The sequence below is a fragment of the Muscardinus avellanarius genome, assembly GCF_963383645.1.
Source record: "Muscardinus avellanarius genome assembly, chromosome: 18".
NCBI lineage: Eukaryota > Metazoa > Chordata > Mammalia > Rodentia > Gliridae > Muscardinus > Muscardinus avellanarius.
In genome coordinates, this window is record NC_137804.1 from 10,495,267 (window position 1) to 10,516,884 (window position 21,618).

The following is a 21,618-nucleotide window of genomic DNA, read 5'->3' on the forward strand; positions in this document are numbered from 1 at the left end:
AGGACCCCTTCCTTAACACCCATGTGCTGAAGCAGCCCCCCAAATCCACAGAAGCCAAAGGCTGCAGGCAGACCAAACCCCCCCCCATAAAGAGCAGCTTACAGGAAGCAGAGTGTTCACAGCTCCCCATAAGCCTAAGGTCCCCGGGGTGCCGCATGCATGTGGCTGTAAGCAATAGAGTCTGTGAGTCTTGATTGTGGCAATAAGCAGGCAAGCAGTCTAGAAACAAAACACGCTGGGCATGGCGGTGCACGCTTGTAATCCCCGCGCTTGGGAGGCGGAGACAGGAGGATTGCACAGGTTCAAAGCCAGCCGTGCTGGCTTAAGAGACCCTGTTTCCAAATAAAAATATAAAAATTAGGTGTCTGGGAGTGTCGCCCGGAGGTAGAAGGGTTTCCAGGAACCCCAGTACCACACACACACAAAAATAATAATAATAAACAAAATAGAAACAAAACACAACCTCCACCCCTGGTCTTCCATCTACAAGCAGTTTCCCTGGCCTTTAAAAGCACTGACATTATTTATGCGTGGTGTATGAGAATCCCAAAGCCAATCTCAGTATCCTGTATGGGGAAGGGAAGAGTGGGGAGGGAGATGGGGTAAAGCCCGCCAAGTTACTCGTGGCTGTAGGCCACTATCACTGTGATCTACTTTGTGTTGGGAGGCCATAATGCACCGAGTGTAAAAATAAAATAAAAGCCATGAATTATAAGCATGAACACACACAGCACAGAAACAGACACTTTGGCCAAGAGGGTGTGCTAAGTGTGAGTGCAGAATCAGACAGAAGGTTCCCCTTGGAAGAGTTTGCAGTCCAATAAGGGAACTGAGCACACACACAGTGTAACCACAGGTTGGTGAGCAAGGCCACAGGAGTGAGCCGCTACAGGAGGTGTGAGCAGGAGAAAGAGGGGTTTGTGGGTAAAATGAGAAAGGAAGCCCCAGGAGACGCATCATTCAGGCCAGGCATGATTTCCAAGGGTGCGGTTATTGCAGGGCGTGAGGAGAGACCGGACACGTGTGGAGGGTGGAACGCAGTTGCAGGGGAGACCTCTGAAAGGAAAAAGGAGATGTCAGGAAGCTTTAAGGTTCAAGTGGGACGAGGTTTTGAGAAATTCGAGCAGAAAAAAGGGAATTGGAAGAGACTTGGTCTTGGCCCTACACGTCGCCATCGAATCAGTCCTCTGTCCCCATCTGAGTGCTGGGCACTGTCACGGGAGCCAAGGACACTGAGCTCAGTGAGGAAGGATAACCTAGGACTCAGGAGCGACTTCATGGAAGACTTCCCAGCAGGGGCCACCTGTTCAGAACCAGGATGACCGGGGATGTAGGTGTCAGTACAGTGAGGACAGAAGGGGCAGTGGGTGTCCTTGGGCAGACACCAACCAGGAGAGTACTGAAGATGATCGGTATAAGCCTTCTGCTTTGCACAGAGGTGGCGATGCACAAAAGCAAAAACGAAACCAAAGGGTGGTTACGTACTTCATGTAACTCGGTGTCTTTGTGTCTTTTGCAAATACATTTCTGATTAAGAGGTTCTTGGTAGTAAGATCTGAAAGTTATTCTCATTAAGAAATTGAGATTTGATGCAACCGGAAACAGCATGCGATGTGTATTGTAATAGAAAGTCTTTTCTTTCTTTCTTTCTTTCTTTCTTTCTTTCTTTCTTTCTTTCTTTCTTTCTTTCTTTCTTTCTTCTCTCTCTCTCTCTCTCTCTCTCTCTCTCTCTCTCTCTCTCTCTTCTCTCTTCTCTCTTCTCTCTCCTTTTCCCAAGTATACTTCATATATCAAAGGTACAAAACAAATTGTGAGAAATTAAATTATTTGGAAAAATCAGAACATAGCTGTGAGAACTGGTTAATTGTGGCCACTGTGTTAAAGGCATCGGTAACTAACAAAATCCCATAACCCTAGAAGACAAAGTAATCAAGGCACAAAAACTTGCCTTATGTTGAGTAAAACACAGAAGCCAGTCAAGGAAAAAGCCTGCAGCAGGGACCCTCTCAAAGCAGTTTAAAATAGATGAGGACAGTCAAGAAAGATGTATTCTTACTAAGTTTCAGACAAATGGATTTCTGAAGGCAAACGAAGAGGATTAAAAAAAAAGTCAAAGAGTTGAACCACTCCCTTAAAAACTTGTCATTAATGCATTAATTTATTGGCTACATATTTTGTATGGTTCAGACATTTATGAATTTTAAGAAATGCCACAGGATAATAGTTGCAGAATGAATTAAGGTCTCCGTGTGTCAGGGCAGTCTATGATTAAAAACCTAACGGAGCACACATGATTAATGCTGTGAGTTCCACAAAGAAACAGACCCTTGAGTTCTAGAGTTCATGGTCGAGAGACTGACATTCAGTAAATGAAAGACCATGAAAGAGCCGGGCATGGTGGCGCATGCCTGTAATGTCAGTCCCTGGGAAGCTGAAATAGGTAAGTCCTCCTATTTAGCGAGTTAGTAACTTAGCCAGACTCTCAGCAACCTAATGAGATCTTTTTTCAAAACAAAAAAGTAAAAATGGGGGGCTGGAGGTATAACTCAGAGGTAGAATACCCCTGGATTCATCCCCAGTACAAGGAAGGAAAGAAGGAAGGAGGAAGGAAGGAAGGAAGGAAGGAAGGAAGGAAGGAAGGAAGGAAGGAGAAGGAAGGAAAAGAATGCTTTGTAAATATATAGAGACTGGCCAAAAACCAACTCAGTTAGTGGACATGCCACCAGATATCTCTCCTCTGCAGCCTGCATATTGGTTGCACATAGTTAAAACAGACTTAGTTTTAGGAGAATAAATGACCCTGGATTCTTCCTAGATCTTACTGGCTGAAACATCCCTTAATGGGGTCCACTAAGATCCTTGTGGATAACTGGATAACAGAACTCCCCGTGGAAACCACTCCAGTGATGTTGGAGCGGGGCTGTTCCACCTGTGTCCATCATCATCCCCTGGGTACCCGGACTAGAGAGAAGCAAGATATTAGGCATCACTTGCTGGTGTTATCAGGAGGAGACAGAAAACCACCATCTTCACTGTGTGTCCAAATGCTTGAGTTCAAATTTGGGCCTTGGTGCCAATGAGAACACATGAAATATTATCGCACTATCTGAAGTGAAAACGTAGAGCAGGCTGGGATTGGAGGAGATGGCACAGAAAAGAGCAGCAGAAGATCAGCCCTTCGCTCACCAGAAGAAGTAAGCAGGTCAGAAGAGGACCCATAACGCTGAGGCACGAGGATCACACACACACACACACACACACACACACACACACACACACACACAGTGAGAGAGAGAGAGAGAGAGAGAGAGAGAGAGAGAGAGAGAGAGAGAGAAAACAAATTATGACAATAGAATTTATTCTAAGAATAAGAATGATAAAAATAAAAGTCAAAGTGCCCAGGGTGGTTAAGATGGTTAGTAATTCTTTTTTTTTTTTTTTTTTTTTTTTGGTACTGGGGATGGAACCCAGGGACATTCTCTCTCTGAGTGATACCTCCAGCCCTAGTTTTTATTCTTTATTTAGAAACAGGGTCTCACTAAGTTGCAAAGGGCCTCACTAAGTAGCTGAGGCTGCCTGCAAACCGCAATCCTGTCTCAGCCTCCCGAATGCTGGGATTACAAGTGTGTGCCACCACGCCTGGCCAGCAATTATTTTTTAACAATGAAACTTAACAAGATTCCAGCATACTAAATACAAAATATTTCTTTTACATCCCTTTGAAGGATAAATCATATCAGATGGTTCTTCCTCCCCCACACCCTCAATTCTATGGGTTTTAGAGAACAAAACAGAAATGCGATCTGTGTTAACAAGATGGGCAACCAAAGCAATAGTTGAGCACTTTCCTCCTCTTTGGCAAACTAGAAACAAATACAATTGTAAACCTCTGAAGCTCCTCCCCTGCCAAACCAGCAGTCTTCAAACTGCTAAGCTACGGTAGCAAATTCTGGGGTTTTTTTTTCTAAGAATATTTTAAGAGAAGTGATGGAGAAATCTTTGAAAGGCAACAGAACATTAATTAAATACAGACAAGCTTTCCTACCGTTTCCCCCCAAAACATAGAAGCTCTTTAGACTTTCAGTTCTCCTAGACAGGGCAAAGGTTTTCATCATTTTCTACCTTAAGAAAAAAACCTTTGCAGACATTTTTACCGATTTGGAGGAAGGAGAGAACGAAAACACCATAATTAAGCAGAGAAATGAAATAGCCACCCAAGCCAAGTGAGGCTTTGCTTTGGCCAGAAGGAATGAGTTCTCAGCTGAAGTAAACATGCTATTTAGTCAGGATGGACACTCAGACACCTGCAGGAGGGAATTTTCAAAATAACTATGGTTTCTTTTTTTCTTTTTTTCTGACAAGTAGTCATCTCCAACCAACTCCAAGTAGATGTCTGTGGTCTGTGTCAGTTGTGATCTGGTGTGACTTTTTATAGTCTTCATTTTGGTTAGGTAAGAATTCTGAGCCAGGCGTGGTGGTGCACACATGTAATCCCAGGGCTTGGGAGGCTGAGAGAGGAGGATGACAGGGTCACCGTCAGCTACTAGTGAGGCCCTCCACAACTTAGTGAGGCCCTGTTTCAAAATGAAGAATAAGCCGATTGTGGTGACGCACGTTTGTGATTCCCAACATTCGGAAGGCTGAGACAGGAGGATCACGGTTAGTGGACAGCCTCAGCTACTTAGTGAGGCCTTTTGCAACCCAGAGAGACCCTGTTTCAAAAGAAAGAATAAAAAATAGGGCTGGGGGTATAGCTCAGAGGTAGAATGCCCCTGGGTTTCACCCCTAGTACCGCAAAAAAGAAAAATTAAGAATAAAAAATAGGGCTGGGGGTGTAGCTCAGAGATAAAATATCCCTCGGTTTAACCCAGTTCTACAATAAATAAATAAATAAATAAATAAATAAATAAATAAATAAATAAATATAATAAAGAACAAAACAACAACAACAACCCCAGAATTCCGGGCCAGGCATAGTGGCACACATCTATTATCCCAGTAATTGGGAGGCTGAGTCCTCAGCCATAGAGTGAGACTGTTAGCAATTTAGAGAGACCTTGTTTCAAAATACAAAATAAAATAGGGCTGGGGATGTGACTCAGAGGTACAAATGTCTCTGGTTCAATCCCCAGTGTCATAAACAAACAAACAAAAATTTTATAAATGTTGTCTAAGTCAACAAACATCAAAAATTAAGTGTTTCACATCTCCGCTGAAGTTACATACCTATGTGAAATTAACGGTGCCAGTCTCTCTCAATCTCAATGACATGTATGGAGAAAGGGTGTGAGAGGGGAGGGCATCCCGGGGGTGGGGAAGCTCAGCAACACTATGTGACCTTACGTTCCTACCACTCTGACCTCCACTATGACGTGGGACTGGCTACAGTGCACCGACAAAAGTATATTAAATAATTAAAATCAAGAGATGAAAAAAATTAAATGTTTTAGAACTGGAAAAAAAAAAAAACACAGAAGATCTTATCTAGTGTAATTCTTATTGCTGTCCATAGAAGGAAATGGAGACGCGGTGGGACCACATTTCACCTGGTAGCGAGACACCCCGATTCCTGGCGTGAGGTGCTCAGGTCCTGCTGGCCTGCTCCAAGGCAGCGTCTCTCTGATCTCAAACTAAGGGTCAGCGCCGGGTAGCCTTTTATTCAAGATCAAGGTTTTGTGATAATTACATATTGACAGTCTCTTTTCTACTTGGCCCTGGGCTCTAAACTAGGAAAATGATGAAGGGTTTACAGAAACCTGGGGTAAAATAAAGTTCTGGTTTGGTAACATAACCATGCACACTACTTTTCTGTTTACATCTGGGGAAAGGCAGGGGAGGCAATTTAAAATTTATTTTCTAAGCCATCAAGTAAGCCCTATTATGAGGTGAAGATTTGGGTCTTGTGGAAGCTGAAGGCTGGAGATTTCAGGGGCACTCTTTGAGAAAATGAATACAAAATTAAGAATAGAAATTCTGGTACGAGAACCAGGTACGGTGGCTATGGCAATTCCAGTACATAGGAGGCTGAATCAGGAGGATCGCAGGTTGAGGTAGGCCTCTGCTACTTAGTGAGACTCTGTTTCAAAATAAAGAATAAAAAAATAGGGCTGGGGGTGTAGCTTGGAGGTAGAATGTCTCTGGGTTCCATCCCTAGTACAAAAAAATAAATAAATAAAAAAGCAACAAAGAAAGAAAAAAGGAAAGAAACAAAAAAGAAATTCAGTTATGAAAGTTAATATATATTTAGAATTAACATGGTATGAAATTACAAGCTTTAAAAAGTTGCAAATCTCACAAATACAAAATAAATATATTTATCTGTTAACTCCTTGACACACCTCTCAAATGTTTTTTCTATATTTTTTGTTTGAATGCTTTTGAGTTACCTCTCACAATACTTTTCAATAGTCCCTACTGAGAGAATAGAAAAATAATTCAGTCTTTTCTCTAGAAGTGTTCATCAGAATTTGTAATTTATTCTTGAATAATTTGGAAAAGCTTTCTCTGCTTAATAACTTATTATAGTTAGTAGCATGAAATTTTTTTGGATTGTCTCCAAATTTTGGATAAAAAAACTTTGATGGAGTTAATACGTTGTAAGGTTCAGAGTATTGAAAGGTTTCTTACATGTTTAAGAAACACTATGTTGTTGGAAACAACTAATGTTGTTGGAAACAAATGTTGTTGGAAACACTAACAGGACCTCTCTCCTAGGGCCAGGCCATAGACCTGTACCGGGCAGGGGCTTAAAAGTTAAATTCCAAACACTTCACTGTAATATTTGATGCAGGATTGAATTCCCCCAATCCTACCAAATAAAATGCCTCTTACTCAAAATACCTAAAGTCCCCAAGGGCGTGATGGTTTCACGATTCAGCTAAGAATATATCACTTAATATATCACTTTATTTTCCTTTTGTGGTCACGAATCAGGCATGATGTTTAACTACCTGCTGTATGAACGAAACATTATTTTATTTCCCAAAGGAAACTAAGTAGGATAATATATGAAAAAATGCTAAGACATTCGAAAAATGTCCCGTTATCATCATTTCTTTTAGTCCTTGGGGTCTTCCAATACCCTGCTCTAAAGTACAAGTAGTTTATGTCAGTTGAAGAAGCTGAGTCTCAGTATAACATCAGAACTCGAGGATTAGAGCCCCAAACTAAACCAACTTGGTTCCAGGCCCAGCAAAGTCACCTGCCAACTGGGTAGCCTTAGGTAAACATCTTCATCTCTGGAGGACTTATAATGAGCATTATAAAACCTGCCTGGAGGTTGTATAATACCCATGAAGTATTCAGCAGAATGCAGACAATGGCGAGGTCCCAGCAAGTGAGAGCCACTATCATTATGGGGGAAACGGGTCCATGAAGTCTCCTGAGTAAAACGACACACTGCATAAACCGATTACATTTCCTAATGTAGAAAAGCTTTATAGAGTTCTGGGGCGATAGAGAGAAAGCAGCAATTGCCCCCTCAAACCAATGAATTTTTTGTAATGATTGACAACTCTAAGATACCAAGAGCTGCTATGGCCTGTGCTGAAAATATGGACCTGACCCCTTATTTTCCATCAGAGGCATTTGAATTTTTCCAGCCAGATCGGTAGTTCTCTAAAGTACATAGTTTTTACCACCCTCTATCTCTTTCCTAGCATGGGAGGACTTGTTACCTCTCTCAACACTCCTAATATGCTTGTTTTATTCAAAGAGGCTTGGGAAGGCCACAGATTGCTAAATCAAATATTTACAGTAGTAGAAGAAAACATTCTGATAAGCCCCACCTTGCCCTAGTGGTCTCAATCCACAGAGGAAATGAAACAAAGAGACTGGAAAATCTAAAATCTGTGTAAGTAAAATTGCGGCAGAGCAAGTCCAACGAATAGAGGACGTGAAAACATGAACGACGAAGACCTAAATCTCCCACGACACAAGCATCATGTGCACACGTGGCTTTCTCCATTAATGAGCATGCTCTCTGCGCTAGAAAAAATATACTGAAATTAGCAGAAACTATTTTTTTTTCTCCAACACTTCTACAAAGGAAATGTTGTTCTTGCTAAACCCATCTGTAATACTGGGGGGCCCAGGGGGCAAGTAGAAATAGCAAACACATACCCTGGGCCGAAATACTTGAAGTTAATGAGTCAAGCCAATGGGTTTCCCAATGAGATAAGCGTTATCTTTCTACGTGCACCGGCAAATGTATCTTCCCAACGTTTTGAAAGACCAGGTCCAACCTTAAAACTCCCATGATACACACAGTTTCTCTTTGATCATGGCTGGTGTCGGGGCAACAAGAATCTGAGCCTTCTCTGCATTGTGCCTATCTTCATGGCCTGCTTCTTCCTATATCAAGAGGATTTTGTGAAGCTAGGCCTGGTAGCGCATGCCTGTAAACCCAGTACCTGGGAGGCTGAAACAGCAGGATCGCAGGTTCAAGGCCAGCCTCAGCAACTTAGGGAGACCCTCGACACCTTAGTGAGACCCTCTTTCAAAAACTAAAAAGGGCTGAGGGGTATATCTCAGAGGCAGAATGCCCCTGGGTTCAATCCATAGTACTTACAAAAATAAATAAATAAAGAATGTGAGGTAGATATTCACAAACAACCCAGAGCATTACACACACACACACACACACACACACACACACACACACACACGCCTATCTTTGGCCACTGTCAGGCAAAGGCACAACCAGCTGCCATAAAGACCTCAGAGAAATGGACCCAAGGGTCCTCCTACTGCAGATGCAGTTTTAGGAGCAAGAATTTGGGGTTTATAGGAACCAAAACATGACAAATTATATATATGTAAAAGGAAAGGGTAGGCAGAGACTAGGGAGGCCCAGGAGCAGAGTGCCTTTTTTTTTTTTTTTTTTTTTTTGGTGGTACTGGGGTTCCTGGAAGCCCTTCTATCTCCGGACTACACTCCCAGACCTATTTTTACATTTTTATTTGGAAACAGGGTCTCCTAAGCCAGCGCGTGCGCGGCTGGCTTCAAACCTGCGCGATCCTCCTGTCTCTGCCTCCCAAACGCGGGGATTACAAGCGTGCGCCACCACGCCCGGCGAGCAGAGTGCTTTCTAAAGCCCAGGCCAGAGGATTTCCTTGTGCCTATATGGTAGGCCTGTATTTCAGTCATAGAGCTAAAAATTCTTGGAAGAAAGTATTCTACTAGAAAAGAGGAGAAATAAGCCAGGTGTGGTGGTGCACGCTTGTAATCCTAGTACTTGGGAGGCTGAGACAGGAGGATCCTGTATGTTCGACGCCAGCCTCAGCTACTTAGTGAGGCTTTCAGCAACTTAGTGAGACCCTGTTTCCAAATAAAAAAATATAAAATAGGTCTGTCTAACAGTGTAGTCCAGAGGTAGAAGGCCCCTGGGTTCCATTCCCAGTACCACAAAAAGAAAAAAAAAAGAGAGGAAATTTAAATATAAAAAAATTGGAGGAGCTACATGCCTGACTCTTCTCAGGTAGACTCACCAGTCAGAGGCACTAGCCTTAGATCAACCCCTTTGAGGCTTTGTGACTTCAACCCTGGAAATGCAAGGCAGATGTGAGGAAGCCCTTAGGAGCCTAAACAGAAAGCCCTACACTGGCCACATGGAAAGGGTCAGCTGGCCCTTGCTGGGTGCTGATCGTGGCCAGCAAAAGGCAGAAGCCATCTCATGTGGTGGTGAGGAGGATGTCTTAACCAGCTGCATTCTTCAAGCCAGCTGTGCCTCAGAAGTCAGACTGTCTTTTTCATCATTCTGGATAAAATCAACTCACCCTGCCTCATCAGCCACTCTTTGGTCCCTGAGTATAAGCGATGGCCCTTCCTGCTCGAGGTCGATCATATACTTCTTTGAAAAAGATGCCGTCCAACTGCTAAAAAAGGTCAAAGACTAGGCCATCTGTACTAGCTCCCATCACCACCATGCTGTTACCAGACTCGCAACTTCTTGGCTAAGAAATGCTACCCTACCTTGATTTTCTATGGTACCAAAACAAGAAGAGAAAGATCATGTACGATGAGCAAATCTATTCATTAATTCACTGAACAAATGCTATTACTACGTTTCCTCTCTCTCAGACCTGGCATCCCTTTAAGTTTCTATAACTTCCTTCCCATTACACATACACACACACACACACACACACACACACACCCCAAAAGAAATTTCTTTTGGGGTGTGTGTGTGGCACCGGAAATTGAACCCAGAGGCATTGTACCTCTGAGCTACACCTCCAGCCCTATTTTTTCTTTGAAACGAGGTCTCACTAAGTTGCAGAGGGCCTCACTAAGTTGCTGAGGCTCGTTGTGAACCTGTGATCCTCCTGTCTCAGCCTCCCAAGCACTGGGATTACAAACCTGCGCCAGGACACCCGGCTCCAAGTGAACTTGAGTAGACTCCACCTCTCCGTTTCTAAGATAAGATAATAAAACTTATCTTGTGAGCTACTTCTTCGGATTGCACTAAATGAGTAATGTTTAATGGCTGGCTCAGTGTTAGGTTCCCCAATGTTAGTACTCCCCTTCTCTCTGCTCCTTAATTTCTCCTCGAGATGAACCCGTTTGCTGGTGCAGCATTCCAAACCCTTCAGACACGCCAGAGAAAGGGAATATAATAATTTTTCTCTTGCTTCCGTCAGAAGTAACACATATCTGGGGCACCAAACGCTACAAGGCAAGGAGGCAGAACAAAGTACCGGGTGAGCATTTTTGCTGCTGATTCGTATCTGCTAAGATATGGCTACTGAAAATCATAATTTAAATCTGCTGAATCTGTACATCAGGACCTACAGGGCAGAAGCTGACAAGGTGTAGGAGCTATGCTTTTATGCGGAACTTGGCTAAAGCATGCTAAGCTAAGGCCAGGAAGTACATTTCCTGCACCCTATTTTAAAGCAGGTTGGCTGGTGGTTTGCATCAGACCTAAGTAAGGTCTGAGCTGCTTCATAGCAGACAGTGGCCCGGTGTGGTGGCACAGGCTTGTAATCTCAGTACTTGGGAGGCTGAGACAGGAGGATCCGGGTTTGTGGCCAGCCTCAGCTACTTAGTGAGGCCCTCTGAAACTTAGGGAGACCCTCTTTCAGAATAAAAAATTGGGCTGGGGGTGTGGCTCAGAAGTAGCATGCCCCTGGGTTCAATCCTCAGCATTACAAAAAATAAAAATAGAAGACAGTAGTTATCACAGGACCACATTTTCCGTACACCAACTCTGCTTTGCTGCTTAGATATCCAAACACAAAACCCTGGTGAAAAGCAGAAACCTAAAAACTAAATTTAGATTCAGTATTACATCTTTACATGAAGATCTCCTTATAATCATTTTCTGAGAGAGAGAGAGAGAGGAGAGAGAGAGAGAGAGAGAGAGAGAGAGAGAGAGAGAGAGAGAGAGAGAGGGAGGAGGGGAGAGGGGAGAGGGGAGAGGGGAGAGGGGAGAGGAGAGAGAATATTTACTGGGTAATTTGGGTTGACAAAAAGAAAATATTTAAAAGGTTTTGTAACAGCTTTGAATGCCCGAGACTAGTTTATAATTTATAGCTCAGAAGAGTTAGATGGAAACTTCTAGCAACTTTTTACCGTGTTTGTTAGAAGTTGAAATATCTTTTCCTTCCTTCATCAGAATGCAAGAACCAATTATATGGGTTTTTTAAAAAGAGGCCAATTGCTGTTCAAACTGATCAGAAGTCAAAGCGTTATAACTGAAGGGAACAATTTGGCCACTCAGCCCAAAGAGTAAACAGTAACCGCTTGGTTGTTAAATACAAGGCCTAAACTGTTTGATATCCTGCAGCATGACGAAGGGGAGGCTGGGTGGGCCTGGCTTTTCCAGGATGCTCCACTGCCTGCTAGCACTGGGGCATCCTAAGATAGACGACTCTTCTTGCTCAAAAGTTCTAATGGGCAAGGGAGTCCCATCAAGATAGAATTTTACTTGCTATCATAAGAGGAGATGGGCCACAAGAAGAGATTCTTCTTCTATTTATTTATTTATTTATTTATTTATTTATTTATTTATTTATTTTGCAGTACTGGGGATGAAACCCAGGGGCATTCTACCTCCGAGCGACACCCCCAGCCCTATTTTGTTATTCTTTTATTTTGAAATAGGGTCTCACTGAGTTGCAAAGGGCCTCACTAAGTAGCTGAGGCTGGCTTCGAACCTGCGCAATCCTCCTGTCTCAACCTCTCAAACGCTGGGATTATGAGTGTGTGCTGCTACACCTGGGCTATTCAAAGCAAGTTTGTTTTTTTGTTTGTTTGTTTTTTTAATAAGCACAACACAGGTCTTAAAAGATGAGAGAAAATTAGCGAGGTAGCAGGAGTTCCAGAAAGAGGTTACATCTCAAACAAAGACACGACAGCCCAAATTGCTCACAGTATGCAAATACAGATGGAAAGCGCAGGCCTAGGTAGGATGTGGAAACACAGAGTCACATGGGGACCATGTCTCTGCGGCCCTTGAAAGGGTTGATGAAGACATTAACAATTATAATCGCCGGCACGTTATTTTTGGTGTGTGTGTGTGTGTGGGTCTGGGGACGGAACCCAGGGGCATTCGACCTCCGAGCTACAGCCCCTGCCCTATTTTTTATTCTTTATTTTGAAACCAGGTCTCACGAGTTGCAGAGGGCCTCACTAAGTAGCTGAGGCTGCCTGCGAACCGCGATCCTCCGGTCTCAGCCTCCCAAATGCTGGGATTACAAGCGTGCGCCACCACGCCCGGCATTACCTGGCACTTAATAGGCTGCACACACTCAGTTCTGCCCTTGGTGGTGCTATTGTGTTTAATCTTGTGACTCCATCATCCCCATTTTACAGATGTGAGACAGAAAAAATAGAGTGACTGCCACCAGCTACCAGCCAGTAAATGGGACGTGGTTTCAGAACCCAAGACGGCCTGGTTCCAAAGCTTGCGCCCTACAGCTTGTCCACAAAGAACACCCTGGGTGAGGATGCTGAGCCCATCTGGCTGGCTACAGAATGGAGACAGGGGTTAAAGGTGGCCCAGCCGTTGGTCTGTAGCAAGTTTGAGACAGAAAAGTAAGAACAAGTCACTTAGTTGTTGTTTGGGGCTGTGTATTTTTTTTTTTTTTTTTTTTTTTTTTTTTTGCGGGTCTGGGGATGGAGACTGGGGCTATGCATTTTTAAAAATTCTTTTTATTAGTGCATTATGCTTGTATATGACAGTGGAATTTGTTGTTACATATTTGTCCATGTACATAATTTCATAATTTAGTCAGTTTCATTCCCCAGTGTGAAATACTTTCAGAGGTTCTGAGAAGCATTCAACATACCCACCCTTCCAGGACATTCAGTGAAAAGTGGGCTTTTGGAAACAGGATCCAGAAAATGAAATGTTAGTATGCAATGAACGTATTTTAGGGTTAAAATACGTATTATTTTCATAAACTCAGTGAACAAGAGAACAGATCTGCCTCATACACTGGTCTCCAGGACTGAGCACCCCGCCCAGCACAAGGAAATACTCAACACATGGGTTAAGGAGGAAGAATAAGAAATGACCACTTTTGGCTGGGCGTGGTGGTGCATGCTTATAATATCAGCATTCGGGAGGCTGAAAGAGGAGGATCTCAGGTTGGAAACCAGCCTCAGTAATTTAGCAAGACCCTCTGCAACTTAGTAAAGCCCTCTCTGTTTCCAAACAAAGAAAAAAAATGAAATAGGGCTGGGGATGTAGTTTGGAGGTAGAATGTCCCTGGTACCACACACACACACACAAAAAAAAAAAAAAAAAAAAAAAAAAAAAAAGAAAAAAGAAAAAGAAAAGAAGGAAAGAAAAAAAAGAAAGGAAGAAAGAAAGATCTACTTTTCATAATGGCATCAAAGGAGTGCCATTACTGATTGGAAAAACAAAGTTAAAAATAAAACTTAAAGAAAATAATGTAGCCAGATGTGGCCATGCACACTTGCAATCTCAGTACTTGGGAGACTGAGACAGGAGGATATCAGGTTCACAGCCAGCCTCAGCAACTTAGCAAGGCTGCCTCAGCAACTTAGTGAGACCCTGCTTCAAATTGAAAAAAAAATAAAAATAGAGCCGAGTGAAGCTTAGAGGTGGAATGTCCTGGGTTCTAACCTCAATACAAAAATAAAGAAAGATGTAAGGAGTCATACTGATACCCAAGCAATGGTAAACTGAAGTTAGAAAACTGGGGGGAGATATTTTGACTGCACAGACAGGAATGCTAATTTTTTTTTTACAAAAAGGTAATTAATTCAAAATGTGGTGAGTATTTTGTAGAAACTATAACTTGTTAAAAATAAGATGTTATTTATGAATAAGACATGGTTAACCTAGACAACCATTGGTGGGAGGGGAGAAGGGAAAACGGGGGCGGGGGGGAGAGGGCACCAAATATAGATTAAATGTATACTATTTATGTTCAATAAAAAATTGTTAAAAAATAAGATGTTATTAGAAGAGTGTCCTGGAGTTAAGAATGTGCATCGTGGGGCGTGCAGAAGGGGAAGAAGCAGGTAAACCAAAGATCACATTCTGGGCCTAATGGTTTCTAGCCTCTGACAAGGTAAGCATATCAGGAGAGTGACTTGAGACACAGGTAATCCCTGTGACACTGTTACCAATGTTTAGTCCCCCACAAAAATCATATTTATGTATATGAATAGCAAAAAGTCCTTTTTTTCAGATATGCAGTTCACAATGCCCCTCCACAAAGAAGCATTTCTAATTTTTGAGAATTTAGGAAGTACTAAGCTGGAAGCCAAAAACATTTTTTTTTAAGTTTAAAAATATATTTCTTGGTGAGATTCATTCTTAAACTGCAATTTTTTTTTTTTTTTTACTTTTGAAGCTACTAAGTAAAAAATAGTTTTTTAAAATGATAATAGAAAGTTGTCAGTGATTTCTTCCTCAGATCTCATTTTTCTTTAAGGTATTGCGGGAAGCTGGGCATGGTGGCATGCACCTGTAATCCCAGTACTAGGGAGGCTGAGACAGGAGGATCACAAGTTCAAGGTCAACCTCAGCAACTTAGCAAGGTCCTGAGCACCTTAGCTCAGGGAGGGAACATAGCTCAAAGGTAGAACTCCCCTGGGTTCAATGCTTAGGACCATTAAAAAAAAATATTGTGGAGCAGAGTGTGGTGATACATGTAATTTCAGCATTTGGGAGGCTGAGACAGGAGGATCACAGTTAGCAGCCAGCCTCAGGTACTACTTAGTGAGGCCGTTTGCAACTCAGCGAGACCCTGTTGCAAAATAAATAATGAAACATAGGGCTGGGGATATAGCTTGGAGGTAAAATGTCCCTGGGTTCCATTCCTAGTATCGCCATATATATATATATATATATATATATATATATTTACCAATTATATTAGAAGAATCCTGGAATTATTTATTTACATGGAAAACTAAGTAAGATCCACATGGAATTAGGCTTCTCACCTTGATTATAGCGACCTTCAATCTTTAATCAACTTTGAAAATTTAATTCCTATCGAATAAGTACGATTCTCGAAACCATTTCGAAGCTTCAGTTGCTTAAAAATAAAATCTGTTGGTTTTATAAAACTTTAAAACCCAACTAAAAAATGCTTGGCTTCCATGCTAGTTGTTTAAAAGTGTGCGCATAGATAGAATGAAACTCACTCATGTGAGTCTGCATCTGGAATTTGCTAATCATAAATCTTATCTTTGTAAACAAACCCCAACTCACACAATCAGGGCCTGCTAATTTTTCTCGTTCCTGATCTGAAACAGAAGTTTTATGTACACAGAAAATTAAGGGCGCCATGTTTATATTTATTAACAAAATATAACTCTGCTTTTAAGAGTTTGGAGTGAAATCAGATGCTGTCGAACCTTCTGGTCCTGATATACAGGAAAACGGCTCAGGAAAAAAACAAAAACGCAGAGATTTTACTAAGCCGTAGAAGTGAAATTTGTGTGAAGATTTTTTTGCTTGCAATAATTCTTCTTCCCCATCCCACTAGAAATTCCATCTCCCTGACACATTCAAATATAATCCACAGTCTTAAAAAGTTCCCGATCTACTTGAAATACTATAAAATGTACTGCTTAGTCTCTGATACAAATTTCTTCTGAATAAACTTCAAGATAAACCCTGACGGTGTCCCTTTGGTAAATAAAATGCTGGCTTCAGGTGACTTAGGGAACCCTCTACACTTTATCCAAACTATACAGGGCATTTCCCAGTCACCAAATTGTGTGGGGGTTGGGTGGGTGGGGATGTAAAGTATTAAAGATGGAAGGGATGTAAAATTATCCAAACTGCACCCTGCCACTTTACAGATGAAGAGACTGAGTCCCAGAGAAGAGATATCCTCCCTCCAAAATACTCTGCTGCACAGACCACAGCCGCAGATTCTCAGATTCTCTAGGCTGCCAGATCTCTCCCTTCTGATTTCATATGGGGTCCTGCCCTTTTCAAAACAAAGTCGCTGAGAACCCAATTCCAAGACCTCTGGAGACCGGGACCACGGGCGCTGATGGATGATTGGAAGCAGTCCATTGCAGGCACATCGGCTCCCCAAGACAAGGCAGGACTGTCTGGCTCTAGGCCACATCTCCGGAGTCCAGCACACAGTAGGCGCTCCTTAAACAACCTTCCACCTGGCCACCCCCACTCCCCGGGCATCCTGGCAGGCCCTGCCAAGCACTTCCCCTTGGAAAGCACTTCTTTTCTGGAATCTGTATCCTCTAGACTGTGGGCCTGGAAGTCGGCCTGGGGGTTGCAGGGGCATCTGCAGGCGCACAGGACGCAGTGGGCTTTTGCAGGGGCGTTTGGGGAAGACCCCCCTGGGTGGGCCACGCAGGCTCCCCACGCCCCGGCTGCAGCCGGCCCAGGTGTGCAGCAGCTCGGCCGGCCTGGGCGGCTGCCTCCCTCCCCGGAGCTGCCTGCAGATAACCAACTTCTCCAACTTCCCTTTCCGGGGGTGAGAGCTCGCCCGGACCGATCGGGCCAGCGCAACGCCTTTCCTGCTCGCACAAAGCCAGCCAGACGCGCCCCGCGCCCCTCTCCAGCTCACACTTGGCTTCTCTTTTTCAAATCGGACCCCTCGTCCCCGCGGCCACAGGAGTCGCGCTACGAGGGCGCCTCCAGGGACAGCTTTCCCCGGATCTGGCCCCGGCGCCCTCCAGCTGCGGTGCCCAAGGCCGACTGTCAAGCGCCGGCTGCCCAGGGCAGGGGACCACTCACCCGACTTCTGGACGTGCGGCGGGATCGTGCTGGCGATGCGCGTCCACAGGACGATGTGCAGCGGCCACAGGCCCCTGAGCAGCCCCCGACCCATGGCAGACCCCGCTGCTCGTCATAGACCGAGCCCCGAGCCCCTGCGAGCGCAGCCGGTGGAGCCTCCCCGGACCCCGGGCTGCGCCTCCGCGCCGCGCCCTCTCGGGACCCGGGCAGATGTGCGGGCCAGCTGTGGCGCGGGCTGGCCAGCGAGGAGGGGGCCTGGAGGCCGGCGGAGGCCCCCGGCGGCCGAGGCGAGCTGCGCAGGAGGCCGGCTCCGGCCCCGAGCGTGTGTGCGCGGGGGTGTCGTCGGCCCTAGAGCCGAGTGACTCACTCAACTTTACCCGGGCGCAGAGCGCAGGGCGGGGGGAACAGGAAACTCCTCGCCAACAGCTGGGCAGGACCTCTCGCCGCAGAGCCTTCTCCCCTCCCAGGCTTCCAGCCCTCGCTGGCTCCTAGCAGCCAATCACGTCCCCTAGACCAGCCCCTGCCAGGGCTTTGGCCAGCTTTCTGTAGCCCCTCGTCGCCCTTAGGCACCTCTGGGGAGTTTTTCGCTCCAAGTACTAAACTCCGGAGTGACTGAGTGCACGAGTTTCCCAAAGTAACCACGTAGAAAGTGCCTACACTTTCCGGGGAGCATCTGGCCCCCTACCCCCCAAATTTCCTCTGGATTGTTTCTAGTTGCTTTGGAATCGTGCTTTCAAACTCCAAGTTGAGATCCTCCAGGAGTGGTTCCCCAAATCCAGTTAGGGAGTCCTAAGCACATTGTTTTTTTGTTTTTTTGTTTTTTTTTTCCTAATAAAATAACGGTAAGTATTGCTTCATTAAGTTCCTATTGTGCGTATATGCAGACAAGCCCACATTGTGAAACGTTTTCTTACAGTAGGTCAAAGTCCAGAGTTTCTTTCCTCCAACTTTAAGGCGCATATTGGAATCTTGTTAAAAAAAAAAAACCAGATTCCAGTTTAGGGGGTCTAAGAGGCGGAGCCCCATATTCTGCGTTTCTTTTCTTCTTTCTTTTCTTTTTTTTTTTCTTTTTTCTTTTTGTGGTACTGGGGATGGAACCTAGGGGCATTTCACCTCTGAGCCACACCCCCAGCACTATTTTTTTTTATTCTTCTTTATTTTGAAACAAGGTCTCACTAAGTTGTGGAGGGCCTCACTAAGTAGCTGAGGCTGTCCTCAAACCGCGATCCTCCTGTCTTCAGCCTCCCAAATGCTGGGATTACACGCGTGTGCCACCATGCCCGGCTCATTTTCTGCATTTCTAATGAGCGCCTGAGTAGCACTCTCTATTTTGAACGGCCTCTTCCTGGGGCAATTGTAAATAACCAGCCATCACAGGGTGATCGTGATGCAAATGTTATTTTCAAAATCGATCAAATATGGCAGAAATCAGAAAAATGAAAGTGTCTCTGGTGTCAACTAGGTGCCTGTGCTTGCATTCGATGATGTAAGAGAAGACTTTGTTTCCAAATAAATCGGGATAAGTAAGTGTAGGGAGAGGACAGAATAAACTTCCAGATTTTCCAGGTCCCTGGGGTGTTCAGGTGTGCCCAGACGATTCCAGTTGACATCTGTTTTGTCGTGGCAGTATGAATAGGAACCCCTTTCTCTTTCAGACATGTTCTGCTTAAGTCATGAATTATAAGGTCAACCTTCCAGTTCTCAAAGATGGAGAGTTTTGTATAGCTCTCTCGTCGGGAATTTTTCCAGCTACTTGTGTAATGAACTTCTTGTCAAGTCGGAGAGTTCTTTTGCTGTATCTTGGAACCTGAAGTCCTTCTCTAACTTAAGAATTCAAAAGCTAATTCCGAATGTGTCTTTTAGGAAAATGCTGCTTTCTGTTCTTAGGTTTGGGAGGCAGACAGGTGCAAAGCTCTCGGGAGAGATAGATGTCTCCTTGCCCACCAACAACCTTGCCAAAGCTGGAGCCACTTCTCCTGATGGGAGAAGACTGATCTCAGCATCCCCCATGCCCTGCCTACCTCTGCCTCCCTTGAGCAAGAATCCCTCAGCCACTCTGGGCCCTTTCACTCAGTTTTTCTGAAACCATATCTAACATCAGCTTTTCAAAAGACAAACCTGGTTGTCCTCAGTCTTTGCTTAAAAGAGAAAGCAACACCTTGGACGTGCCTTCAAACCCTGCTCTGGAGCCCAGTGTGGTGGCACACACTTATAATCCTAGCATTTGGGAGGCTGAGACAGGAGGATCGCGATTCATGGACAGCCTCGGCTACTTAGTGAGGCCTTTTGCAGCTTAGTGAGACCCTATTTTAAAATAAAGAATACAAAATAGAGCTGGAGATGCCACTTGGAGGTAGAATACCCCCAGGTTCCATCCCCAGTACTAAAAAAAAAAGAGAAGAAAAAAGAAAACAGAAAAAAGAAAAATAAGAAGGAGGAGGAGGAGGAGGAGGAGGAGGAGGAGGAGGAGGAGGAAGAGGAAGAAATAGAGCAGGGGTATAGCTCAGAGGTCAAATGCCCCTGGGTTCCATCCCCAGTACCGCAAAAACAAAACAAAACAAAGCTTCTTGGGTCCACTTTCATTTGGCTCTACCCGTTTGCCTGCTGAAAGGCTCTCTACATTCCTAGAACATGACTCCTCAGCCTGTGCAGTCTTCCCTTCCTCCTTCTCTTCCTTCCTCTTCACCCAGCCAACTCCCCACCTTCCTCATTTGAATCATGTCCGCCTTGATGGGCATGTGTCCCTCGCCTGCTTGAGTAGCTCTTGCATTATAAGTCCCCTTGGTACCCTACGCCTTTCTGTTAAGGCACTTATGACAGCGGCGAGTTTATAAATATTTGTGTCATTCTTTAATTTCTCTTCCTGTCCCCCAACTCAGCTATAGATTTTTTTGAGGGCAGGCAGTATCTAGTTCCCTCTGCTCAGGACCACATTCTTAGCCCTAAGCACATCAGAGGGCTTAATAAGTGTTTGCTGAATAAGTGAGCAAATAAAGTAAGAAAGATTCAGAAGGAAAGTATTCCTCAATCCTACTATTACTTCATAACTTCAGAGAAGGCATTTTTGTTATTTAATAATCTGAGATGGAAACAGATTAGATTTCAGCTAAGGGTGATGTCAACACTACTTCCTTTACTGAGAATGGAGAAGTATGTGGGTTTTCTTTTTTCTCTTTTTGTATTTTGCTTTTTGTACTGTGGGTTGAACCCAAGGGCATTCTACCTTTGACCCATACCCCAAGCCCTATTTATTACTTATTTTTAAATAGAGTCTTGCTAAATTTCTGGCCTGGCCTCAAAACCGCAATCTTCCTGCCTCAGCCTCCCAAGTACTGGGATTATAAGCCTGTGTCATCACACTCAACTCTCCCCCCTACTTAAATTTGTCTAAATTCCTCCGAACAGTACAGACATCTTTCTTATTCTCCAAAACATAACGAGGCAAGTAAACACCTACTAAATTTCAGACTTTAAAGCCAGACCTGGTGGCACATGCTTATAATACCGGTATTTGGGAGGCTGAGACAGGAGGATCTCAGGTTCACAGCCAGCTTCAGCTACTTAGTGAGGTTCTCCATAACTTAGTGAGACCCTGTTTCAAAATAAAGAATAAAAAATAAAGCTGGAGCCGGGCATGGTGGCGCACGCTTGTAATCTCAGCATTTGGGAGGCTGAGACAGGAGGATCATGGTTTATGGACAGCCTCAGCTACTTAGGGAGGCCCTTTGCAACTCAGTGAGACCCTGTTTCAAAATTAAGATAAAAAAGTGCCCCTGGGTTCCATCCTCAAAAATAAAAAAAAATAAAGAAAGGAATATGAAAAGAAATAAATAAAGCTGGGGATATAGCTTGGAGGTAGAATACCTCCCTGGCTTCAATCCTCAGTACCACACACACACACACACACACACACAAATTTTTTTCGAAGACTTTTAGTTATTGCAAAGGGATATTTTGCATTGTTAGATGCTGAGTTTGAGCTGTTTGAGTCCCTGATGGGGTAGACTGGTGGGTTTTTAATCAGATAGCACTGATATTGATCTTTAGTTTGGTTTACCTTTAGGGTTTCTGATTTAATCCTCAGTCACCTGTAAAATTGAGGAGCATCTAAATTCAGCAGAGCCAAGTGCTGGCTAGTCCTTGAGGGTCATACTCAAAGCCTGGAGATGCAAATAACTCATGCATATTACTATTTAACGCTCCAAAAACACATGGTCAACGTGCCCTTCCTTTAGAATTCACAGTGAAATGGAGGCCTGATGCCCTCCAACAAGATTTTGTCTCACAGAGTTGTTGTTGTTATTACTTTTTATCATTTTCTTTGTACTCACATGGCTGGCTAATACATATATGCAAAAAACTGGACTATTTACAAATAGAAACCAAAAATAAAAGCCTCACTCAGAGTTTAAGAGTAA

At 44.0% G+C, this 21,618-nt stretch overlaps 1 protein-coding gene across 5 annotated transcripts in view; it reads right to left on the minus strand.

The window, feature by feature from the left end:
* TGFBR2 (transforming growth factor beta receptor 2) overlaps nt 1-17,294 on the minus strand; it is a gene marked incomplete at both ends in the record, with an annotated part of 98,951 nt that extends 81,657 nt beyond the window's left edge. For all 5 annotated transcript variants that reach the window (XM_080715725.1, XM_080715724.1, XM_080715723.1 and 2 more), the window contains one exon: nt 17,201-17,294. In XM_080715725.1, the coding sequence (XP_080571851.1) occupies nt 17,201-17,294 (94 nt within the window). The remainder of the gene's footprint in view (nt 1-17,200) is intronic.
* Nucleotides 17,295-21,618: the final 4,324 nt, after the last annotated feature.